The 27,184-nt window shown below is 36.7% G+C and overlaps 1 protein-coding gene across 5 annotated transcripts in view; it reads left to right on the top strand.

Moving 5' to 3' along the window:
• The window catches only part of JMJD1C (jumonji domain containing 1C), a 249,118-nt gene that overhangs the window by 205,358 nt on the left and 16,576 nt on the right, over window positions 1–27,184 (top strand). For all 5 annotated transcript variants that reach the window (XM_024561194.4, XM_045195974.3, XM_071221226.1 and 2 more), the window contains 11 exons: window positions 2,674–2,846; window positions 6,453–8,662; window positions 12,543–12,744; window positions 14,983–15,197; window positions 18,576–18,728; window positions 21,386–21,475; window positions 22,155–22,282; window positions 22,458–22,671; window positions 23,660–23,874; window positions 24,559–24,834; window positions 26,555–26,723. In XM_024561194.4, coding sequence (XP_024416962.2) covers window positions 2,674–2,846; window positions 6,453–8,662; window positions 12,543–12,744; window positions 14,983–15,197; window positions 18,576–18,728; window positions 21,386–21,475; window positions 22,155–22,282; window positions 22,458–22,671; window positions 23,660–23,874; window positions 24,559–24,834; window positions 26,555–26,723 — 4,045 coding nt within the window. The remainder of the gene's footprint in view (window positions 1–2,673; window positions 2,847–6,452; window positions 8,663–12,542; window positions 12,745–14,982; window positions 15,198–18,575; window positions 18,729–21,385; window positions 21,476–22,154; window positions 22,283–22,457; window positions 22,672–23,659; window positions 23,875–24,558; window positions 24,835–26,554; window positions 26,724–27,184) is intronic.

The following is a 27,184-nucleotide window of genomic DNA, read 5'->3' as shown; positions in this document are numbered from 1 at the left end:
CATTTGAGTGGAATTACGCAGTTTTTATTCTTTTATGGCTTTCTCCCCGTTGCGTAATTTTGAAGATAGTACAGCCATATTTGTAGCATGTAACAGGATTTCCTTTTTTTAAGTTGTATTAATATTCCATTTGATGTTTATACCACATTTTCTATATATGTTCACTTGTCCATGGACTTGGGTTGCTTCTGTACCTTGCTTATTGTGAATAATGATGTGATGAACATGGGTATTTTTTGACACCTTTCAAAAGTTGGGAGAGATCCACAAGAGATATATTGGGGTGGTAACTTGGAAGACAATGCTAGCAACCTTCTTTACTTTAAGAATAATACTGCTTTCATAGAGCCATGTTAGTACTAGTAGGGGCGAGTATGGTGTTCCTTGTGCCAAAGGTTTGTTAGAGGAGCTGTTACATTTTGGGTAGCAATGATGGCATAGACCATGGTTGTGAGTCCTCTCTTAATTCCCAAGTTGTGATAGTTGACCTTGGTGTGGTAAGGGGCATCAAGATTTCAAAATAGAGTCTTACCAGTTTTGAAGGATATTACTTGTTTATTCCCATTACAAACATCAGCTCCTTTAGCTCTAGTTTCATAGAAGCTTTGGCCTCTTTAATGAAGTCATCAGGGACCTACACGATTTATTCTTCAGCATCCCTACATTTGATTTTGGGACAAACTCAATTCTAGAAGAAATGTGCTTATGTTAATCATAAGTTCCCCAATCCCATTCTTTTTTTTCTTTTATACTTGCCCAAGAACATGCTTATTAATTTTAAAGAGAGGAGAAGGGAGGAAGAAAGAAAGGGAGAGAAACATCGATCAGTTGCCTCCTGCACATGCCCCAACCAGGGACTGCAGAAACCCTCAACCCAGGCATGTGCCATGAACTAGAATCAAACCCGCAACTTTTGTTTATGGGATGACACCCAGCCAACTAAGCTAAATGGGCCATTTATCTTGCAGTAGGGCGAATCTTTCCAGAATGTGTATGTTACATACTTCCAGTTAATGAAGAGTCACCAATCACATCAAGACAGTCTTAGCCAGAATTGAAAGCAGTCCTGATGACCCGAGTGCCAAGTACATCCACATTTTTACTCTGACCCTTCACCCTCGCGTCGTGAATGTAGCTGCAGCTGGTAATTAGACAGACTAGAGGAACACATGGGAACCAAGAGTTGACAAATATTCTTGAGTTTCATTCCATAACCTCCAAACCCTGGAAAACTGATCAAAGTAGCAGTCAGAAATGGTTTGGTTAGTAGCCTCTCTCAGTATGTGTACTAGAATTAGCTTCTGTGTTTATAACAGCATAAAATGTTTAACTGGTCACACTTTTTAAAGCTAACATATCAAATTTTCATTTATTATGTAAAAACATTGTGAACAAAAGTGAACACTTAAGCCTAGTGTTGTAAATAAAAGTAAAAAATCAATTAGGTAATCATTTTTAATGTTACTTTATAGTAAAAATTTATCATTCCCATAATTGATACAACTTAAAACTTCTGAATCTTGGAGAAGTGAGGCCTTGTAAACATTTGAATATTTATGTGCATGTATAATACATACATGCGTATATTTTTTCTCATGAGGTTTATGGTTTATAATGTATTGTTTTAATCTAAGTAATTTGACAGCACTGTGTCTTTGGCGTGATATCATATTGCTTTTGCATTATCATTTAGAGATGTAAAATTTATTTCCTCTATCAAAATCTAAGGATTATATTTTCCCAGTGTCTGTACTCAACAAAACACGTTCTGGGAGAATGTCAGTGTGTCATAGCATAAAAACAATTCATAGGCATGTCCTTCAATGTTAACTGTCAATTTACAGTTCAATGTCAACAGATACTCAGTATGAGAAAGGCAGCATAGTGACATATAAAAAAATAATTTCATTATATCTGCATTCCGCCAAGTTTAATGACCCAACAGTGTTTATAGCTTATAGTGAAATGAAATACCATTGGATCTTGAAATGTAATTTTTCTGCCAATTCTAAGTATATTGTTACATTGAAAATGTTTGTTCTTTTTCATAACAGAATTTACAAATGAACTTGATTATAATTTCTGTATGTAGTGAAATTTATCTTAGGAGTAACAAATTCTGAGTTTTTTTTAATTACCCACATAAATTGTTTTGTCGGTAATAGAATTTTAGATACAGTTTAGACAATTGTAGAAGTTACAACAACTCAGGAGTGTCCAGCCTATAGGCTGCATGCTGCCCAGGATGGCTATGAATGTGGCCCAACATAAAATCGTAAATTTACTTAAAACCTTTTATTGCTCATCAGTTTTTGTTAGTGTTTGTGTATTTAATGTGTGGCCCAAGACAACTCTTCTTCTTCTCCCAGTGTGGCCCGGAGATGCTGGAAGTTTGGGCACCCTTGCTACATTCTTTAATATGTTAAAGGCAATGATTTCAAAATCTGCATTCAATAAAATAAATAATAAATTTCTAGAAATTACTATTTTAATGCTGATTACTTTTGACATACCCATATAATTATGTTGGTTACTTATTGTCTGCATATTTCTCATAAGATGCCTTTAGAAAAAGTCACATGCTTCATAAATATACTTACTGTTCTTTAAGTCCTGTCGTACTGTTTTTAGCTTTTTCTAGTAACTGAAATCGGATTTTTTTTTTTTTAATAGAATTCTCCCAGCTCATGGTTACATCAGCCCACCCCTGTGACCTCAGCAGACGGTATTGGATTACTCAGCCACATTCCTGTCAGACCTGCTAGTGCAGAGCCTCATCGGCCTCTTAAAATTACAACGCATTCCAGTCCACCATTGACAAAAAGTTTAGTAGATCACCATAAAGAGTAAGTTCACCAGTGCTTAATATTAACAAATGCCTTTTCTTTTATAGTTAATCTTTCTTTCTTTTTTTAAGTTTTATTTATTTACTTTTAGAGAGAGGGGAAGAGAAGGAGACAGAGAAAGAGAGAAATATCATTATGCAAGATCGAAATAGTTGCCTCTCACTTATGTCCCCATCTGAAGACCTGGCCGGCAACCCAGGCATATGCCATGACCGGGAATCATACCGGCAACTTCTCAGTTTGTAGGCCAGCCCTCAATCCATTGAGCCACACCAGCCAGTGCTCTTTTATAGTTACTATTAATACAGTTTCTAAGTAGGTAATTTTAAGTTAACAAGTGTCTTAGAACAAGTCCTATTCTTTCTGTTTCTATATATTGGGTTGGACAAAACGTCTGTATGGTTTTTTGTAAAAGAAAGACACATTTTTCATTTTCACCCTAACTTCATTGATTTGGGTGTTTTGAGTATGTCAGCTATCCCCCGTGGTATAACATTGATTGTTGTCAGTTAATGTGTTGATTTGATCACCATCAACTTCAATTGGGCTACCTGACCATGGAGCATTGTCCAGTGAGAAGTCTTTAGCACGAAACTTCACAAACCATTTTTTTATACTTTAGATTAGTGAGAAGACCTTCTCCATACATCACATAAATACTTTTTTGCATTTCGGTTGCATTTTTACTTTTCCTGAAATAATAAAGCACTTCCATCAAGATGGTGGCGTAGACAGATGGCTCGTTTCTTCACACAACCACATCAGAATAACACCTAAAATATAGAACAACCATCACTCCGAATTACCAGAAATAGAATCGAATGGAAGTCTGAGAGCTACGTAATAAATGAAACCACATCCATCCAAATTAGTAGGAGGGGCACAGATGGGGAACAGGCTGGTCTCACCCACATGTGGTGGGTAAAAATTCAGGAGGGTTATCTTGGGAGTGTGAGTCCCAGCCCAGGGTTCCCGAGCCAGGAAGATAAATCCCCACAACGTCTGGCTACAAAAACCAGTGGAGGTTTAGTCAGTGGAAGAAACTTCTATAGCCCAAGCAGATCTTAAAGACCCCACACATGGACTCACCTATTCAGACTCATTCCCTCTGAGCTCCAGCACCTGGGTAGCAGCTTGAAAATTACCAGTGGCACACAGTGAGAAACTGAGATGTTTGACATCAAGGCAAGCAGAGGCCATTGTCCCTTTTCTGAACCCTCTTCTCACAGAGCTGGAAGGCTGGGACCACATCTGAGACTCCACCCCACCCAACTTTGGACCCACCCAACCTGCTTTTCCCTGTGAAATACTCATCTTGTCTCATGCTGCACAACTTTGTAAATCCTCTCAAACAAGCAATAGCTGACTTCAGTGAGCCCCAGGCCTGACACTAGCAGCAGCCAGCCTAGATTCATACCTTGGCTTCGGCTTGGAATCTCCAAGCCCAGCACATGTAGCAGCCATCTCCGATGGCTTTATAGCTCAGGTAGCGTTGCCCCATGCAAAAGCAAGTGGGCACTGTCCTTAACAGAACCACCCAGGAAACCTCAGTGCCAGTGCATCCAGTGGACAATACACACAACTTCAGAGCACCACTACCCTGTACCTGCACAGCTGATCCTCTATGGAGGGTGGAGGTGAGTACAGCCAATCCTCGCAGCTGACTGGCCTGGGTAAATCTTTTGCATTGATCTGCCAAAAGCAACCAAGACTGAAATGTAACAGGAGAGTGGACTCAGCCCGCATGAAGGACATACCTCAAGTACCCAGCTTGTGTGATAGGGGAGGCTGTGCCACTGGACATTTACATTAGAGCATTTACATTAGGCCACACTACCAAGACATGGAGTCAGAGCAGCTTTACCTGGTACATAGAAACAAGCACAGGGAAACTGCCAAAGAAGACAAAGAAACATGGCCCATAAGAAAGAACAGATCAAAACTCCAGAAAAGGCGCTAAACAAAATGGAGATAATCTATCAGGTGCAGAGTAGAAAACACTGCTTATAAGGGTGCTCAAGGAACTTAATGAGGATGACAACAGCATAAAAAAAGATTCAGTCAGAAATGCACAGTTTATAGGGAGTAAACAATAGAATGGATGAAGCTGAGAATCAAATCAGTGGTTGATTTGGAACATAAGGAAGCAAAAACAAATAATCAGAACAAGAAGAAAAAAAGAATCCAAAAAATGAGGATAATTTTTGTGATTTAATTGCAACTTCTGTGACAATTTCAAGAGGCCCAATGTTTACATCATAGGGGTACCAGTAGGAAAAGAGAAAGCAAAAAATTGGAAATTTATTTGAAAAAATTATGAAAGAAGACTTCCCTAATTTGATGAAGGAAATAGAAATGCAAGTCCAGGAAGCACAGAGAATCCCAAAGAGGCCCAATGCAAGACACATCATAATTAAAATGCCAAAGTTAAAAGATAACAGAGAACCTTAAAAGCAGCAAGAGAAAAGCAGTTAGTTACCACAGGGGAGTAAGTTCATCATTACTCAACCATTATTGTATGAGATGTTAAAGGGGCTGATTTAAAGAAAAGCAAGATCAAAACTATGAGCAATAAAATGGCAAAAATACATATCTATCAACAACTGAATCCAAAAAACAAAAAGCAAACAAGAACAGAGACAGAATCATGGATACAGAGAGTGTTTTGATGGTTGTCAGAGGGGAGGAGTGAGTGGGGGAATGGGTGAGGAGGTGAGCAGATTAAGAAGTACAAATAGGGAGTTAAAGAATAGCCACGGGGATATGAAGGAAATGGAGCAGCCACAGATCTTATTTTTATGACCCATAGACATGAACAATGGTGGGGGATTGCCTGAGGACTGTGATGTGCTGGGTGGAAGGGGGCAAAGGGGAAAATCAAGACAATTGTAATAACAATCAGAAAATGTGATTTTTAAAAATAACAAAGCATAATATGCCAAATGTTACGTATTTTGTTCCACTTTCAATAATAAAATGGCTGCACAAAAATTCACCAGTGTTCCTAAGTTTCTTCTTTAAATGCTTCCTGATATGACAATTGTCACAGTACATTCTAACAAAATTCTTTCTGATGAAGTCCCCGGCAGGTAAGCACTACTAGAGCCATCTTATGGTGGAAACAAATGAACTTTTTGGCCAACCCATACCTTTGAATTTACTAGGTAATATTAGAGTACATACAATGTTGTGTTTTACTTCAATAGCGGAATGATATTGCACAGAAGCTAGCAATCTTTGGATCCTACAAGAGAAAATGGTTACAGAAATCTTTGTGTATTTTTAAAGTAATTTTTTATTGCCATGGCTGGTGTGGTCCAGTTGTTTGAGCACTGTCCTGCAAAGCAAAGGGTCACTGGTTTGGTACCTAGTCAGGGTCTGTACAGGAGGCAACCGATGCATTTTCTCTCTCATATCAATGTTTTTCTCCCTCTCTTTATCCCTCCCTTCCCCTTTCTCTTAAAAAAAATATTTTTTGGTTATAGTTGATATCATACTAGTTTCAGGTTGTACTACCCAGTGTTTAGACATTTATATTTATGATGTGATCACTTCAGTAAAACTAGTACCTAACTGACACCACACCTTTGTATATTTTCTTTGCAGAGAATTGGAGAGGAAAGCTTTTATTGAACCATTACGTTCTGTTGCACCCACATCAGCAAAAAATGACCTGGAACTAAATAGGTCACAGACCGGAAAAGATGGTCACTTACACAGGCATTTTGTGGATCCTCTGATGAATCCATTACAGAGACCACCCCAGGAGACCGGAGAGAGATTAAACAAATATAAGGAGGAGCACCGTCGAATTCTTCAAGAAAGCATTGATGTTGCTCCATTTACAACTAAAATCAAGGGGCTTGAGGGTGAGAGAGATAATTATTCCAGAGTAGCACTGTCATCTTCTAGCCCTAAAAGCCATCTCATCAAACAAGACAAAGATTTGGAATGCTCATTATCAGATCTGTATAAAATGAAGCACTCAGTGCCTCAGAGTTTGCCCCAAAGTAACTATTTCACTACATTGTCTAACAGCGTGGTCAATGAACCGCCAAGGTCATACCCATCTAAAGAGGTTTCAAATATTTACACTGAAAAACAGAATAATACCCTTGTAGCAGCTGCTAATCCTCAAACTCTGAATTCATTTATATCATCTCTTTCAAAACCTCCACCTTTGATTAAACATCACCTGGAAAGTGAAGGTTTAGTAGGCAAAACACCAGAACATCTTCCCCATCAAATTGCTTCTCACTCAGTAACAACCTTCAGAAATGATTGTAGGAGTCCTACCCATTTGACTGTTTCTTCTACAAATACACTCCGGAGTATGCCTGCTTTACATAGAGCACCAGTGTTTCATCCACCAATTCATCACAGCCTGGAAAGAAAGGAAAGCAGCTATAGTAGCCTTTCCCCTCCAACTTTAACTCCAGTGATGCCTGTAAATGCTGGTGGGAAAGTTCAAGAGTCACAAAAACCTCCAACTCTAATTCCTGAGCCAAAAGAATCTCAGGCAAATTTTAAGAGTTCTGAACAGAGTTTGACAGAAATGTGGAAATCTAATAATAACCTCGGCAAAGAGAAAGCTGAATGGCATGTAGAGAAAAGCACTGGAAAGTCACAGGCTGCTATGGCATCTGTCATTGTCCGTCCACCGTCTAGTACAAAACTTGACAGTGTGCCAATAATGCAGTTAGTGTCCAAAGATCGAGTTGGTGAAAGATCTTCAACTGAGGCAAATCAAACAGATTGCCTCAAACCAGCAGAAGCTGGAGAGATTGGAAGAATAATTCTGCCAAGTGTGAATTCAGACAGTACTCACATAAAATCTGCAAAAAACTTTCAGGCGGCCTCGCAGGGCGATGCTCCCAGTTCAGTTGTGTCTGCTGTAAGTACAGTGTGTAACACCAAATTGGATGTGTTCACATCTGCTTCCTCTACCAGCAGTACTTCCAGCTGGGGTGGTTCTGAAGTAATTTATTCTTTGTCAAATACAGTTTTGCCCTCTAAATCCTTAGAATGTACCTCTTCAAAAAGTGTCAGTCATTCAGTTACTCAAACACAAGAATGCAGGGTCAGCACCACAGCTCCAGTTACACCAGCCAGTAGTAAGACAGTAAGTGCTGTTCAGCCCAGCTCTGGGTTCTCGGGCACAACTGATTTTATTCATTTAAAAAAGCACAAGGCAGCATTGGCTGCAGCTCAGTATAAAAGTAATAATGTTAGTGACACCGAGCCTAATGCTAATGCTGTGAAAAATCAGTCATCTTCAGCCTCCCTTCTCTTGGATGGCACTGTAGTCTGTAGTACAATAAACAAAGCAAACTCTGTAGGAAATGGGCAAGCGTCCCAGACAAGTCAACCAAACTACCATACTAAACTAAAAAAAGCCTGGCTTACTAGACATTCAGAAGAAGATAAAAATACTAATAAAGTGGAGAATTCAGGGAATTCTGTTTCAGAAATTATTAAACCATGTTCTGTTAATTTAATAGCCTCTACATCAAATGATATACAAAATAGCATAGAAAGTAAGATCATAGTTGATAAATATGTAAAAGATGATAAAGTCAATAGGAGAAAAGCCAAAAGAACTTACGAGTCTGGTTCTGAGAGTGGAGACTCAGATGAAAGTGAAAGCAAGTCGGAGCAAAGGACTAAAAGGCAACCTAAGCCAACTTACAAAAAGAAGCAAAACGATTTGCAGAAGAGAAAAGGTGACGCGGAGGAAGACCTAAAACCCAATGGGGTCCTCAGCAGGAGCGCCAAAGAAAAAAGTAAACTGAAGTTGCAGAGCAACAGTAACAGTGGTAAGTAAATTTCTTTCTTTTTCATCTCAGGTAAAACATGCTGTACTTGGAATAATAATGCCAATCATTCAAGCAGTCCTTAACGACGGGTAAAAGTTAAATAAAAACAGGGATGAGGGTGGTTATGGTCTTCTGTGCTCATTTCTATATTCAAAACAAACATTCATAATAGGTAAAAGTTTCAAAACTTTGAGTAACGATAGATTTCATTTGTGGCAAAATGAGACACTTGCCAGTAATAGTCACTATAAAGCGTTTCTATATGCTTTTACTCGAGAAGTAATGTTTTTTAGTCGGTTTGTTTCTTTTTAGGTATGTTGCACAATGCAGAAAGCACCTAATAGTTTCACTATGTCTGTATTTATCCACATACAATATATGAAATGTCTCTGACAATGTGGACATTCAAAAAATTCTTTTCACGAGCATTTGGATGCTTGAAGGCTCTTATTTGGGCCTTTTTACTGAATGAGGTTTTCCCACATACCCGTGTGGAAATCAGAGGCCAAGTGAAGGAGAGAAAAACAGGAGGATGGAATCATGGAAGACAACAGTCAGAAAGGGAAAGAACAAAGGACTACAGGCTCAACTAGAGACAGAGAGGCTGAGGGACTGAGGTGCTAATATAGATAGAAGGACCTGCCATTTATTTTGAGTATTGGATTGTATAGTGTTGCTTTTTCTTTCTCCTGTGTTCTACTCATTTTCCCCCAATGAAATCTAGAGGGACTTGATATGGTCAATAATTGATTGTCTTTCTCCACGTTAACATTTACTTTGGTGTTATGTATTCAAATATTTGAGTTAAACTTAATAAAACAAAGATAGCAGCCTTCTAGTTTTTAACTCTTAATAAACTTATGAAATTAAATTTATAAAATTAACTTTTAATGAAGTGCATATTCTGTTTTGATTTTGAAATTAAATGTACATGTTTCCCATGTAAGAATTCTAAGACAAAGACTGGAATCAGCATTTCCCCCCATGCCAAATTATGCTTAGCGAAACCTCCCCTACTGAGTACTAACATCAGAGAGGCTATGTTAAGTCCCATTTATTCCCAAGTCCAAAATAATAAGCGACTATTAAATGCCATCTTTTCATTATGGGCAGAGTTGACTTGCTGTTATTCCGTGCCATCTAGAAAATTCTCTAAATTGGGAATTTAAAAACCTAATTTCTCAACCTGAGTAGATAATATACTTCATGGATTAAATACAACCTTTGTCTTTCTAATGTTCACTGGGGTTGTCGTCAGTCATAGTCAAAAACAGTTAGTAAAGCTCTGGCTGGTGTGGCTCAGTTGGTTGGAACATCCTGTACACCGACAGGTTGCAGGTTTGATTCCCAGTCAGGGAGCCTATGAGAGGCAAACAATCTCATTTTCTCTCTCTCTCTCTCTCTCTCTCTCTCTCTCTCTCTCTCTCTCTCTCTCTCTCTCTCTCTCTCTCCACACACACAACACACAAAGCAATGAAAAAATGTCCTTAGGATGACAAAAGGATTTTTTTAATGAGTGAGTAAAGTCTGCACTTTGATGTTGTACTATGAAGACATATGCTATTATATGCATGTAAATACATATACAAATACACATACAGTGTTTCTCAAGTTCGCTGCTTTTTTATGACTAATTTTTACATTATTTTATGAACTGAAATTGCCCATGAAATTTAAATACATCTATAAGTCCTGCGATGCACAAAACCAGTGGCTTAACTATAATCAGTTAATTTCTATGTCCCAAAAATTTTTTAAGGTGCTAGCATATCAGAAATTAAAGATTAACATGTATTTGTCCCTAATTCTTTTCCTCCCTAGTTTTCTGTTGCTGGAGCAGCTATTTGAGCATTTGCTAGTAAATTGAGAACTACGGTTGAAAGGGTTCCTAGGATATAAAGAAAGCAGAAATATCCATTAAGTTGGGTATTACCAGTAAATTAATATAGAATTGAAAGATGAAGTTTTAATTATTGTACAAACATTTCTAGTAAAAGTTATAAAAGGAGTTAGATGCAGTCTTGTTAGGAGTTAGAAGCAAAAATTGTATCTAAAACTGTTTGCATAACCTGAACCTTCGTATCTTTGTAATTTGTTCATTAAAAATTTCTTAATGTCTGTGTCTTAATCGTAATACTATTTGAATTGTTTGCAGTGGTATGGTTTTCCATACTTTTTGAACTATTCCATTATTTGGAATATAAAAGCATTTTGGTTAATAGTTATTTTCTAGTCAGAACAGAAGTAGATTGCATTTGGTTTATTCTTGCATAATAAATTTAAAAAGTAAATCAGTGATTGGAAACAAGTGTGCCAAATAAAAATTTATCAGCAGTATTGTTGTTCATTCTGATTTGTTAAAAGCTCTGGATATTTTCTACAGTCTGTAGGAGAAATCTGTCATATATAGTGGGGGAGTAACAAACCTTTACACAGGCCTTCTGGAAACATTTTATTCTGGTGTGTGTGTGTGTGTGCACACATCCATGTTTCCCTAGTGGATTAAGTGACGTGGCTCCTTGCCCTAAGTTAAAGACAAGAGGGAAGAGCTTGTAAAGAACCAGGCAGCAATCGTGGAAGTGCTTAATAACAAGCTGATTTTGAATGGCCCACCCTGGAGTTTAAACACAACAATTCTATCTTAGGGTACTTGATCTTGCTGTGATTGTACTGCATATACTATCACATATACTGTCAACAGGTAAGTGGTAGTGGGAACTGAGGACAAGATTTCTGCTACAAGTTTCTGCAGAAATATATCATCTCAGAATAATTATACTGCCTTTGATCCATGAAATAGGCATAATTAGAAAACACAAGGGTAGGAAATAAAATTTATTCTTTAACATAGTAGAAACAGCGAATTATGTAATCCTCATGTCTGATGTTAGATGCATTAACATGGGCAGTATTAACACATAAGAGTCAACAAATATTGCTTGTCCCAACATAGATTGCTTCTAATTAATAGATTTTTATTAATTTAATAGGCAAGCTTCAGTTTTTGTATAATGTTTTGAGTTCTTCCTGCTCTATAGATGACTGGTTACTTCAGCTAGTGTTACTACAACAATTAAGTTCAAGTTAATAAAAGTGATGTAGCAACAATATACACTATAATATGATAACATAATATAAATGTAATTATCTTTCTGGCAAAGTTTTGTTTTTCTTTAGAGTTCTGGGGCCCTTTTTGTCTTTCTGTCTTGAAAAAAGATAATCCAGGTTAATAATTGGTTTTTTCATTTTTTCTAAAAAAATACTGCTTCTGTCAATCAATATATTGACACCAAAGGTAGGATACTATAAAAAGAGGAGAGATATTGGGAGAAATAACTTAGTTCTTCTCCATAACTTTGATGTTACAAAATGACCACTTTCTTGATTTGATGAGCCACACTTACCTTCGAGAATCAGAGTAAGTAGTATTTGAAAATTTCAGTATGCTGAAACCAGCCTGTTGTTTCTAAAAGTATTAACTTTGAGTCTTTAGGTTCTTTCTCTGGATCTTGAAAGAGCTTCTTCGTACATATGCCAACGTTTTTATATAAAACGGCTATATATGTAGCTTTACTTAGAAAATGAGTGATTCTCATGTTTGCTATCATACAAATAGGAATATTTTATATGTAAAGATACATACTCAACTCTGCATTTTCATTGTACTGGCGGAAGAGTTCGTTTGGTTAGTAGGATAGATAGTAAGTGAAGTGCTGCTGTGACTTCAGTTAATAATGAGTACCTAGAACTATTATCTCTTGCTGCTTTTCTACGATCTTACTATATTGTCACAATTTTAGAATTGACTTGAATGTTATCTCAAGGGTATACTGTTCTCAAAAGGTATAATCTTGCTAATTCTTTCCTACTGGTTTTATAGCTGGCATCCCTCGTTCAGTATTAAAAGATTGGCGCAAAGTCAAGAAGCTGAAGCAAACTGGGGAATCATTTTTACAAGATGACTCCTGCTGTGAGATAGGGCCTAACTTGCAGAAGTGCCGAGAATGTAGGCTTATTCGGAGTAAAAAAGAAGAAGAACCAACTCACTCACCTGTATTTTGTAGATTTTACTACTTTAGACGGTAAGTGGAAAAATATGTAATTGGGGGAAAGTATGTTTATTGGGTAATGGAAATTATGCAGTGTTTCTGAGAATCCTGTTTGGAGACAGAAGCCTCCTTGTTTCTGAAACATTGAGACAATATTACACTTTTTTAGTACTAAATTTAACAATAGCTAATTATTGGGCTAAATTCATATTTACAGTGTTATCTATTCATACGGCCTTTCTCTACTGAGAGACTTATTCCTCCTTAACGATAAATTTTTAGTATTTTTTTTCTAGAAAATGATAGGAAACAGCAGTTTGTTTCATATAAAGATTTTTTAAAATATACTGTACTTTGGCCAAAACAGTGTCATATTTATATCTGTGCATTAGCTAACAAGTAGTCTATATAAATCTAGGTGAATAATGTAGATATTAAATTAAAGTCAGTGCATTACATTGGAATACCCATACTTTTGCCTTGTTAAACATATATAGCTACAAAATATAAGGTAGAAAATAACCAAAAGGAATTGTTAGTACCATGTCATATTTCACAGGTTTTGTTATAAATATAAAAGCAACTTACAGTTGCTATTAACCTGTAATACTTATATATTACTATGTAACTAATTATATGTAACTATAATAATATTACCAAATAATACTTTAATACTAAATCTTAAGGGTAGATTTGTAAGAGTTCAACTAAAGAAACCTGGGCAACCCAGCTAGTAGAGACTAATGTCTGGGATTCTAGAATCAGTAATTCCTGGGTTTCATTCCTTGCTCTGTTCCTTAGTTCCTGTATGAATTTATTAATTGTGGTAGGACTACACCTCAGCTTGACTCACCTACATAATGTGAATGATAATGGTACCAACCTCAGAGGAATTTCGTGAAGATTAAATGATATAAAGTACACAGAGCTGTAAGTGTAGTGCCAAGCACATATGAGTACTGTATTAATAATGTTAGTTGCAGTAATTTTCGTACTCATCAGCATCATCTTCCTAACAAGTTAGGAGATACTTTGCTTTGGCAAATACACTCTGCTGTTGACTCAGTGGACACCCCAAAAGTATGTGTTTGTAGCAGGACAACAAGCTTTATTTCTTATTTCTTTATTTTATGGTCTTTCTAGCTAGTAATATCCCCAAAATAATTATACATGATAGCACACATGAAAGTGCAGAAAAGATGAAAAGGAATCAAAGGAAAATAATTTGAAGAGATAAGAAAACTTTACAAAAGTTTGAAGGAAGTCAATATTCAGGTAGATAAAATAGCATCAAGCTGAAACAAGATGATGGGTTATAACGAAGGGAGATACTAGTTTTTTAAAAAGGGAAAGGGTAAGATAAAAAAGGAACATGAAAAAGGAGTAAAAGCAATATTGTTGGTAGTATCCATTGAAAAGTACAGAATGACTTGTAATGAACTTTCGATGTCCGCTGTTTGAGAGTAGTTACAGAGATAATTGAGTACTAGCCACCAGCGAATAAGAAAAGACAATTTTGCCTTCCATTTACCTTAAACTTCTGTACTAAGTAGTTATATTAATTGGGTGTCAGAAGCTAAAGGGCAGTAACACAATTTGGTTCCTAATAAACTTGATCAGAGTTTCATCCTTGTTTCTCTAAATCAAGTTAATAAAGTATCATTTTTAATGAAAAATACATACAGAGTGGGGCAAAAGAAGGCTTAGAGTTGTTCGTTTGGAAAATAATGCAGTACTTAATAATAACACAAGAATAAACTGTGTTTTGTGTACTCACAACTATAAACTACTTTGCCCTACCCTGTATGTGTAGTTGACATTTTTTTAATATTCCCTCAGTGAAAGTCTTAACGTGATTTTGGGCATTCTCAACTTTAGAGGTTTCTGATTTAAATTACATATAAAATAACAGCATTGCTCTATGAAGCACTTGGCTAGCATTTTAAATCTTGTTCTCACCAGATACTTGGTCATAGTTTCCATTTGATTGGAGTTAAGTAGTTAAGTATAAGTGATAGAGGAGATCTTATCTCTTGAAAAAACCTAAAGTTGAATCTACTATGATTGCCATGTGTGTATTATAGGAGTCATCTAAGTTGGTTAACTTTAATTAATAAAGTATGTTTGTCTGTATGGACTACCCTGTTTCCTCTAATTGTAAATATAATTTATATACTTATATTTAACATAAAAATATAACTATAAATTTAGAACTTTAAAAAATTGGATGTTTATCTGTGTATCTAATGCTTTTATGTTTTAATATTTCAGATTGTCATTTAGTAAAAATGGAGTAGTTAGAATAGATGGCTTCTCTTCTCCTGACCAATATGATGATGAAGCTATGAGTTTATGGACACATGAAAATTATGAAGATGATGAACTAGACATAGAAACTTCAAAATACATCTTGGATATAATAGGTGATAAGTTCTGTCAATTAGTAACATCTGAAAAAACAGCTTTGTCCTGGGTGAAAAAGGATGGTAAGGAAGTTAAATACTTAGAACATGCAATTGTATAAGTTTCGTTCTACAAATCTGAAGTATGTTTTAATCTGGGAGAGGCCCCTAATCCTACCTGGTTATGTTGAGTTTTAACTTTGATAATGACATTTTTTATGTATAAAACAAAGGCGCTTACGTATACCTAAGGTAAAAGATGTTTTCTGCCAGGGCCAATGTGGATCAGTTGGTTGGAGCCTCCTCCTGTAACTGAAAGGTTGTAGGTTGGATCCCAGGTGCAGGCATGGTCCAGGCAATATGGGTGGCAACAGTTGATGTTTCTCCCTCATATGGATGTTTTTCTCTCCCTAAAAACAATGAAAAAAATATCCTATGGTGATGATTTAAAAAAAGAGAGAGACTTTCCAATTGAGGTTTAAATGAATGGATTAGCAGTTTGTGAAATCACAACAGCATTTTGCTGTTTCTGCCAGTATGACAGTTTAGCATGACAAAGACACTTTGGATGTGAAATTAGGAAATTTCAGCATTAATTATATTTTATTGCTTGTACTATTACAGTTGTCCCAAATTTTCCCTTTTGTCCCCCTCCACCCAGTTACCACCCTAACCCCCAATGCCTCAGGCAGTCCCCACACTGTTGTCCTTCCATGGGTCCTGCGTATGTGTTATTTGGCTATTCTATTCCCTGTGGTACTTTACATCCCCGTAACTGTTCTGTAACTACCAATTTGTACTTCCGAATCCCTTTACCGTTTTCACCCATTCCCCTGACAACCCACCCATCTGGCAACCATCAAAACACTCTCTGTATGATTCCGTTTTTTTTTTTTCTTGCTTGTTCATTTATTTTGTTTCTTAGATTCAATTGTTAATAGATACATATTTTTGCTATTTTATTGTTAATCGTTTTGATCTTCTTTTTCTTAAATAAGCCTCTTTAGCATTACAAATAATAATTGTTTGGTGATGATGAACTACTTTAGTTTTTTCTAGTATGGGAAGCTGTTTGTCTGCCCTTCGATTCTAAATTATATCTTTGCTGGGTAGAGCAGTCTTGGCTCTACGTCCCTGCTTTTCATGACTTTAAATACTTCTTGCCAGTCCCTTCTAGCCTGCAAAGTTTCTTTTGAGAGATCAGCTGACAGTTTTATGAGAACTCTCCTGTGGTAACTAACTGCTTTTCTCTTGCTGCTTTTAAGATTCTCTGTTTATCTTTAACCTTTGGCATTTTAATTATGTGTCTTGGAGGGGCTTCTTTGTTTCCATCTTGTTTGTGACTCTGCTTCCTGGACCTACATGTCTATTTCCTTCACCAAATTAGGGAAGTTTTTTCCCATTATTTTTTCACATACATGGATTTCCAATTTCTTGTTCTATCTCTTCTCCTTCTGATACCCCAATGATGAGAATGATACCCCAATGATGAGAATGTTGAATCACTTGAAATTGTCCCAGAGGCTGCTTACACTATCCTTGTTTGGGGGGGGGGGAGGTTCTTTTTTCTTCTTGTTCTGATGGATTGTCTTTTGCTTCCTTATGTTCCAAGTCATTGACTTGATTCTCGGCTTCATCCACTCTACTGTTGTTTCCCTGTAAATCATTCTTTATTTCAATTAGTGTATCCTTTGTTTCTAACTGGTTCTTTTTTATGCTGTTGAGGTCCTCACTAAGTTCTTTGAGCATCCTATAACCAGTGTTTTGACTTTTGCATCTGATAGATTGCTTTTCTCCTTTTTGTTTCATTCTTTTTCTGGACATTTCCCTGTTTTTTCATTTGGGCCATGTTTCTTTGTGTCCTCATTTTGACTGCCCCCGTTTTTGTTTTTATGTACTAGGTAGAGCTACTCTGTCTCCCAAGCCTGATAGAGTGGCTTTATATAGTAGATGTCCTGTAGGTCCAACCTCTACTATCACCCAATCTGGTTACTCAAGGTGCACCCACTGTGTGGGCTATGTATACCCTTCTGTTGTGGTTAAGCCTTGATTGCTATTGACACGTCCCATGTCAGCCACTGCCTGTGTTCTGTCAGGGGTCACACAGCACTAGCCACAAAGTGGTCTGCAGATTGCTGCTACCTGTGCTGGGCTTGGAGGTGCCCAGGAGAGGCCAAGGTGTAAACCAAGGCTATCTGCTACTAGTGCCAGGCCTGGGGCAACTTAGCTAAAGGTATGAGGCTCACTGGAGCCAGATGCTGCTTGTTTGAGAGAATTTAGGAAAATCTGAAGCATGGGCCAAGACAGACCATTCATATGTAAAAGCCACTGGAAATGGTTTGGATGGGCCAGAAAAGTGGGGTGGAACATGGTGAACAGGGTCTGAGGGAATCACCAGGATGGGGCAAACAGTGTGAGCCAGGTTGATGCAGTCTCAGATATGGTTCCCACCTGTTAGCTCTGTTGCGGGGAAGGCTTAGAAAAGGGATAATGGCCTCTGCCTGGGAGAAAGCTCCCCACCAGCTCTTGTACTGATGCCAGATAATTCAGTTCCTCCCTGGGTGTCTCTGATGCCTTTCAATCTACTCACCCAGTGCTGGAGCTCAGGTACAGTGAGTCTGAGTAAATCTGTGCTTGAGCCCTTTAAGGGTAACTGCCCTGGGACTCTAGCATTTTGTTTTCCACAGCCTCAATCCCTGCTGGTTTTTACAGCCGGAAGTTACAGAGACGTATCTTCCTGGCACTGGAACGCTGAACTGGGGGGCTGGGACCTCTTGCTCCTGAGATATCCCTCAAGATTTTTATCTGACCCGTGTGGGTATGGGAACAGCCTGTTAGGCATCTGCACCCCTCCCACCAGTTATACTTTTGATGTGGTTGTGCAAAAAGGTGTGCTGTGTTTACCCACACTGCCGTCTTGACCTGAAGTCATCAGTCTTTAGAGTTAGATGTATATTTGAATCTCAACTTTGGCTCCTTGCTGAACTGCAGGACTGTAAAACACAAATGATAACTACCTTATAGATTTGTTTGAAAGTAGGCTAATTGTGTTTACTTGTAAATACCTAAAATACTTAGGACTCTAAATATTTATTTCTTTTCCTTCCTTTAAATCACTGGTTGGTCCCCCAGGGGACATTTTTGGTTCAGTAACTGAGAGACGTTGGGGTAGAGTACTGGCCTCTAATGGGGAGAGGGCACAGGTGCCACTACACGTCCTGCAATGCACTGGACAGTCCTCTGCAGCAGAGATATTTGTGGTCCAAAATGAGATCAATCAGTTACATGTACTTTTTCTGGAGGGAATCACTGATTACTTCAAGAAACCTGCAATTGCTCTTTAGTTAATAAATCCTTTAAAGGTTTTGGTTTGCCTTTACATTTCTGTTTTCATGTATTTCAGCAAAGATTGCATGCAAAGGAGTCTGTTTCCCCTTACATTTTTATTTCTCTATATTTCAGCCAAAATTGCCTGGAAAAGAGCAGTGAGAGGAGTCCGAGAGATGTGTGATGCGTGCGAAGCAACATTGTTTAACATTCACTGGGTCTGTCAGAAATGCGGATTTGTGGTCTGCTTGGATTGTTACAAGGCAAAGGAAAGGAAGAGTTCTAGAGGTCGGTTTATGACTTTATATTAAATTAAGTTTTGAATAATGTTCATTTTTTTCTAGGATCACTCATCTGGAAAATGCGATGTGTATAAGGTTTTTTCCTATATTCCATAATCCATTACATGAAGTTGTAAAAAGGAGTTATCACAGTTTATTCATAGCCAGGTTTTTTAGAGTAAAACTGCACCTATTTTACCTGATTAGTGGATTCATCCTCACCCCCTCATTTCTAGCGAATAGTTTCTTAATGTAGCCAGAATTAATTAGGGCTTTTCATAAGTTGCAGTTGAACACTTATTAGTGTCAGTTGATATTTCTAAATATTGGTTCATAAAGTTCATATCAGCCTGTTCAAGAATATTCCCTAGTTTTTATAGAATGAAGAAGAAATTTATATTATATATGAAAACAGCCTTTGAAACTATTATTTTTCGTTTTTCAATAAGTGACACAAAAACAGTGTTCTACATGTTAATCACAGCTGCAGAAAGTTTAAAAAGAAAGTGACTGATTGCACCTTTTTCATGCTAAAAGTCTCTTAGAAAAGTTTTCCAAGTTGATTTGGAAGCAGCTACTTGCTACTGGTAGCCTTGAAAGTATTGAGTTATTTGTTTGGGGTAAGTCTTTAATGAAATGAGAGGATTCAAACCGGGAATATCAGAGGTAAAATCATGCTTAGCGACAGACTTTTCATTTCAGGCAGGTCTTTTTCAGAGTAATGTTTCTCAGGTAGATGATCAGGTGCTTAGCCATCAATATCTTTTTTTTTATGATAGGATTGTTAAGCCTTATACTTTCTAATCTTCTTTTTCTTATAATACCCATCACTTGAAAAGAGACCTGAGCAAGTGGGGAAGCATGTCCAAACATCTATTGCTTGGTGTTTCTGTGATATGAAGAAGATACTATATATGAGTAAAATGTGAAATCATAGAAAGGAATGCATTTTAGGAAATTAAATATCTTCAAAACTCAAAATATGTTTGGGTATTTTCCGTTGATAGAAGTAGCTGCACTGCTATAAAACTGCATGGCATGCATTTTATGTTTTTCTGGTTTCATAATTTTATTTTCCCTTGGCCAAATTAAAAAGCAATTAATGTTAATTTATTGTATTTTGCTATAGGTATTGTATATATAAGCCTGAATTCTTTTTTGAACAAGAATGAGGTATTGGGTTTTAAAATATATCAGTCACCATATAATTTTCTGAGGATAATCAGTATATTTTAGTTATATTCTGTTACCTAGTTCCTTATTTCGCTGTTAAATATAATACACTCACTTGACTAGGTTATAACTTGACAGTGGTAATTAACATAAGTGTCTAAAATACAGACAGTTAGAAAACATTTACAAGTTACTATGTAGGCTTTGGAGGGGGGAGTCAAAGCTCTTTTAAAAACTTTTAGACTGGATTTGGATTTTATTTAATTTGAGACTTGATGAAATAATGGTTTTAGTTTTGTTTTTTTTAATGCTGAATTAATGAGCTTTTTGTGGTATTCATTGAAACTCTTAAAGCTACATCATAAGTAGTTGTCTTTGTTATTAAATTTATAGAGATGACCTTTTTGAGATCAAAGAATTTATGTATGATATGCCTCATGCTATGCCTTAATATATTTATAAATACAGCTATGGAACCTTATTTGAACGCAATAGTAGCAATTAAATACTATTGTTAAACAAAGAACTTTCATGACCAAAAGCTTTTCTGAGAAAGGATAGGCAGAAAAAGACCAGTTCCTGGGGTATGCAGTCTGACCAATAGGCAGGCAGCTGGGCTACCCAGACATGACAGACTTGTCCACCATCTTGAGGCTGAAGGGCTCTTTATTCATTATATTCTGGGGAAGAAAGATGTAAGTTGTGTTTGAGAGAATTTACATTGGCTGCCCTTGTGGGGGGGGTGGGCAGGAAAAGGTGAAATAGGGGTCAGTTTAGGGTAGGTGCACGTTTTGTAAGGAAGAAATACTTACTACTTTTGATTGGTTACCAGCAACGGTTCTGAAAGGTAATGCATGACAAGGATGCTATGGTGACTGATGATATGTACAAAAGTTGACTCAAAGCCCCAACGTACATTAAGAATGTGAGCAGTCTGTTAGTCGGTCCATGGCTATTAACTGGTTAATTACTCTTACCTTTTTGTCTTACTCTCTGATGCACTGTAATTCAGGACCTCTCAGAGTTTTTCTTCTGTCACTGCCTGTACAGTAGTGGCATGTCTCATGACAGTTTGTCTTCAGGTCTGTGAAGCATAAAAGGAAAATGAGTTAGCAGTAGTGTCAAACATGTCAATCTAATGTACTGGGTTTGGGTAAAAGCCATGTTTGGCACAAAAAAACAAAAGATAAAAGGAATTAGCTACAGAGAAGCTAGAATCACAGAAGAAAGAGGTAACTAATACATTAATGATAATAAAGAATGATCATTCTAGAAAAGTCTAACATCAATTTGATATCCCGTTTTTATAAAATTCTTAAGAGTAGTGGCATTGTCTTTCTTTTTTTCTTTTTTTTTTTTTTTTAGGAGCCATACATTTGAATTCTACTATTGCCATTTTATGTAATTGTTAAGCTGTTTATATATAAGCCATCAATTTTATAATCGTGCAACAATGATTGATATAAAAGTAAATGTGTTGTAATTTTACAGATAAAGAACTGTATGCTTGGATAAAGTGTGTGAAGGGACAGCCCCATGATCACAAGCATTTAATGCCAACTCAAATTATACCTAGTTCTGGTGAGTATAAGTATACATTATTTACTGAGTGTGACGGCACTCAGTTGGTCCAGGTTATTTGGGCATATGCAGGAGTATAATAGAATGGAGAGGGGTAATGTTTATCTAACCTGAACTTGTTTTCACTCAGTGCTTGGATTCCTCCATGTAATAAAACTAATAAGCCCAGCCCTGTTACTAAGAAAACCACAGAGGAGCCCTGGCCAGGTGGCTTAGTTGGTTGGAGTGACATCCCAGACACCAAAAAGTTTGGGTTCAATCTCCGATCTAGGTCCTTTGGGAGGCAACCGATTGCTGTTTCTCTCCTTCCCTCCCTGTCTCTCTCCCTCCCTCCTTCCTCTCTCTCTCTCACCCTTCCTGTCTCTCTAAAATCAATAAACATATCCTGTGGCTTGGGTGAGGATTTTAAAAAAGCACACAGAGGAACCATTTTAGAAGGGGGAAATGTAGAGTGTAATGAAAAAGTTTGATTTATGATGAAAGATTATTCTACTTTTTTTGAACACTGAATTTTTAATAATAGAGGTAAGAGAAAAAAGAATGGAGACCATGAATTTGGTTTAATGATCAAACCTGTACTAGATATAAGGATTGAATTAAAAAATGAAAGTAAAAAGGCACAAGAAAAACCGAAAAAAAATTTTTAAATCGTTTTATTAACCACTATTATATTTTGTAGTCTTAACAGATCTTCTAGATGTGATGCACACTCTCAGAGAAAAATACGGTATTAAATCCCATTGTCATTGTTCTAACAAACAGAATCTACAAGTTGGTACTCTTCCTACAATGAATGGTGTGTCTCAAGTGAGTATAAATTTCTAATTATTCAAATAAAATGCATGGTTAAAGGAATCAGCTTTGTTACTTGATATCCAATTTAAGACTTATATTAAATTGTGTTACTACAGAAATGACTCCTTTTAACACTAATTAATTGAAAAGATAGTATTTTAAAAGTTCAATTGTTCTACCCTTGTAGGTTTTACAGAATGTTCTTAATCACAGTAATAAAATCGCTCTGTGCATGCCTGAGTCGCAGCAGCAGAATACCCCTCAGAAGTCTGAGGGCAATGGCAACAGCAGTCCAGGGAGTGACGTAAGCTCAGACAGCAAGTTAACTCCTCCAGAATCCCAGTCACCACTGCACTGGTTAGCAGATCTTGCAGAGCAAAAGTCCAGAGAGGAAAAAAAAGGTAAATATTATAAATTATCTAAGTATACAGTGATCCTTGAACAGTAAGGCTTTGAACTGTGTGGGTATACTTACCTGTGGATTTTTAAAAAATAAATACCTGTACTGTTTAGGATTTGCAGTTGGGAGTCCACAGATGTGGAGAGGCAACTACATGCATTGATCTGCACCATTTTATGTAGGGGACTTGAGCATCCAGCGATTTTGGTGTCCATGGGTGGGGTGGGCCGTATCCTGGAACCAATCCTCCACAGGTATCAGGAGACAAATTTTGAGGGAGTCAAAATTGCATGTGGATTTTTGACTGCATGGGGGATCAGCACGGGTAACCCGTGTTCAAGGGTCAGCTATGTGACAGAGTATAATAATACAACCAACAATGTACTTTTTAAAAAAAATTTATCTTTATTCTATTTTTCCATTACCATTTACTCCCCTTACCCCCTCTCCCTCCCAGCAGTATACTATTATACATTAGTGTACTTTTCACATAACATAATTTACTTTTTATCTTTTGCTTGCGTAGCTTAGATTCAATGAAACCTTTGTCTTCTCTTACTAGGAACTATGATTACATCAAAATTAGTTGCAGGAAAGGCAGAGAGCTATACTTGAACAACAATAAAATTTAAAAACTAAATTAGTTGCAGAATAATTTCTGGATGAGCATATCAATAAAGCCACCAGGGCAATAGATTCGTTACTCTCATATTCCTTCTCCCTGTTTTAGCTATAGCAGTTTCCTTTGTGGCAGGTATAAACTCAGCTACATGTCTGAGATACTGAGGAAGGCCTTCTCATATCCAAACTGTTTGACTCCATTTTGAAGCATCTAGCCCATCATCTAGGATATGTCCAGGTGGATAAATGAGTAGTGCTATAGTTTTTACCTTTCTCTGTAAAATACAGAGTGCTAGTTTTGTCTATACGGTAGCAGAATGCTCAAATTTTTGACAAAATTTGAATTTTGTAAAAATGTTTTATTTCAGAAAATAAAGAATTTGACCTTGAGAAGCAAATTAAAGAAGAGAGAGAACAAGAGAATCCCGATTCTCCAAACAGCAGAACATCACCTACTGTGTCCCAGAATAATGAACAAGGCTCAACCTTACGGGATTTACTGACCACAACAGCTGGCAAGTTACGTGTGGGTTGTACAGATGCCGGCATTGCCTTTGCTCCAGTATATTCAATGGGAACCCCAGTGAGTGATTTTTGGCTTTTATATATGGGCCTTAAGTTTAGATGATTTGGAGATTGACCTGTGAACTACACGATAAATAGAGGCAGAGCACGTCAAGTATACTAAATTACTAGGCATGTTCCTATTTGCATTGTAACTTAGACCTTGAAAGCTAGAGGTTTTGCTTTTTTCCCCAAGGTGAATACGGTTGGGGGAGGGGCATTTTGATGCCAGAAGAGCCCTAAGATACTTCTTTAAAATTTGAAAACCATGTATCTAATAGGGGGAAAAACATGGAAGTGAATGTTTCATTACTTAAAATATTTAGAAGTCAATTTTTGCTTTAGTTATTCTCCAGAGGAAAATACACACAGAAAATTGTATAGATAGACATAAATTTTTAGTGGCCATTAAAAATATATGGGAAATTCCACCCAGCTGCCTCCGCCCTAAGACAGTATGAAAGGTAGAAGGGCCACACTTCTAGTCCTGCACACCGGCCTCACATGGAGACCACCGAAACTCAGGTTCCCGCCTCTCAGGAGTAGCGAAAGGACTAGAAATCCCTATCTACTGACATGATCACATGTTCTTGAAGGCAAGTAAGTCGTTTGTGTTAGTTGTTTGTTATGTTAGTAATAAGTCAAAATGGAAGTTTAAAAATGTATACATTTCTTCTCAAAAAACACTTTTTTTTCCCTATAGAGTGGTAAAAGTGGAAGGACTATGCCAAACATTCTTGATGACATAATTGCTTCAGTTGTTGAAAACAAAATTCCACCAAATAAAGCCCCTAAGATAAGTGTAAAATCAGAGCTTAAAGAGGAGCCTAAAGAAAGCAGAAAATCTGCCATGGATGAAAACAAATTGTACGGTGATATACCACATTCTTGGGTCTGTGAGAAGCATATTCTTTGGCTTAAGGATTGTAAAAATACTAATAATTGGAAGCTTTTCAAAGAGTGTTGGAAACATGGACAAGTGAGTATTTTAAGCTGATTCTAGTACACTTTCAAAGGAACAAGCAAAGTTGTTTTCTTCTTAGGAATAGAAAGAAAGGGGAAAGATAGTACTTAACACATTTGGAGTGGAAGTAAGATATCAAAAGGTTACCATAGTGATTGTTTTTGAATTCTTATATTTGGCCAGATTTGTATGAATTAAGGAAGCACTATTTTTTTTTTATCAGTCAACAGACTTAATAAAGCCCTGTTTTTACGAAGTTTAGATATCTCTTTTTTTTTTTTACACTTCTAGCTTAGTCCAGTTAACAGATTTCATATCTGCTATTCAAGTGTTAATACTAGGAGCATTTTTCTTGAACTGATAACAAGAGTACATGTTTTTGCCTTTAATGTTTACCCATAGATTATTTATTTTTAAATTAGTTCATAAAGTCTTAAATGACAAACTTCATTATTTAATTCAGCTCAAATAAAAAATGATTTTTTATTTGACCAAAACTTCTGTAAAATATTTGGTACACATTTCAGATGGCAGTTAACTACACTAATGGAATTAAAAAAGGAAAAAACAACTGAGAATAATAACATCAGATTGCCCTGAGAGGTTTTGCTTGTTTTTTGTTTTTGCTTTTTTGTTTGTTTTTCACATCAGCTATAAATCTTCAGTTGTTGGTTTCGAGTTTATGGAGCCCTGAGGGGTTTTGGATTCATATAATTTCACTGGAGGGATTCGCTCTCTGGGAATAGTCATCAGGCTTGAAATTTAATTTTGTTGTGCCTAGTTGTTTAATATTTTTATTATGATCCTTGCTGAGGTGAAGAATGTATGTGTATGTTTGAAGTGACACAAACTCAGAATACATTTTTAATCCCAAGGGCTTTATATAATTTACTTAAAAATCTTTTTAGAAATATATGTTTTGTAAGATTTTATTTATTTATTTTATAGAGAGGGGTAGAGAGGGAGAAAAAGGGAGAGAAACATCAATGTATGGTTGCCCCTCATGTGGGCTCCACTGGGGACCAGGCCTGTAACCCAGGCATGTACCCTGACTGGGAATTCAACCAGCGACCGTTTGGTTCACAGCCCACACTCAATCCACTGAGCCACACCAGCCAGGGCTAATTTACTTAGAAATCTTAATTCATCTATTGCATACATACAAATAAAGAAGTAGGTTATGTTCTATCTATAAAAATTAATCTGTAAATAAAGCAACCAAAAAATCCATATTTATACTCTTTAAGAAATGAAATTTTTAAAAATATTTTATTTACTTTTAGAGAGAGGGGAAGGGAGGGAGAGAAACATACATCAGTTACCTCCCACAACACCCCCATGGGGGACCTGGTCTACAACCCAGGCATGTGCCCTGACCGGGAATTGAACTGGCAACCTTTTGGTTTTCGGTGTGACACCCAACCCACTGAGCCACACCAGTCAGTGCAAGAAATGAAATTTTTACGATAGCTTTTCAGGCTTTCCTGAAAATTGCTACACATTTTTTTGTTTTCAAAAATGGCAGTGTACTCTACATGGTATTCTCTTACCACCTTTTCTTTTTGAGAGTCTATTGTGAACATCTTTCCAGGTCAGGGGCTATTTTTAATAGCCTCTTAATTCTCACAATTTGTTGTTAGTACTGAAACTTAACATTTGTTGTATGTGCATGTAAAATAAAATTTTGGAAGTTTCCATATACCTTTTAACTTGTATCTATCTGTCTGTTCATAAGCCTGCAGTGGTGTCTGGTGTACATAAGAAAATGAACATGAGCTTGTGGAAGGCAGAATCTATTAGTCTTGATTTTGGAGACCACCAAGCTGATCTTCTGAACTGCAAAGACAGCATTATTTCAAATGCCAATGTTAAGGAGTTCTGGGATGGTTTTGAAGAAGTTTCAAGTATGTTGCTTTTTATCTGTTTTACTGTTTTTGTTAAACATATCCCCCTCAAACAATAAATTATAGATGCAAGTTAACAGATTTTTAATCTTTTAAACTTCTATATTACTTTGTTGTCTAATAAAAAGAAAAAAGTATAGATCTACCTCAATTTAGAATTGGGTTGTATCTTGGTAAACTCATAAATTGAAATTATCGTGTCAAAAATGTCTTTAACTCACCTAACCTACAGAGCATCGTAGCTTCAGCCAAGCCTGCCTTACGTGTTAATTAGTTTACTTACACTGGGCAAAATAAACACAATTAACCTACTGAAGAGCACAGGAAGAAAAGATGAAAATTTAAAATTAGAAATACAGTTTCTACTGAATGCCTGCTTTTTCCACACAACATTAAAAAATTGTTTAGCTGAACCATCCTAAGTCAGGGACCATCTGTGCTTGGAAATGAGAGACTGGATC

This window comes from Desmodus rotundus, chromosome 4, assembly GCF_022682495.2.
Source record: "Desmodus rotundus isolate HL8 chromosome 4, HLdesRot8A.1, whole genome shotgun sequence".
Classification (NCBI taxonomy): Eukaryota; Metazoa; Chordata; class Mammalia; order Chiroptera; family Phyllostomidae; genus Desmodus; species Desmodus rotundus.
The sequence above is the reverse complement of the archived record's forward strand: the minus strand, read 5'-3'. Positions and strand labels throughout refer to the sequence as shown.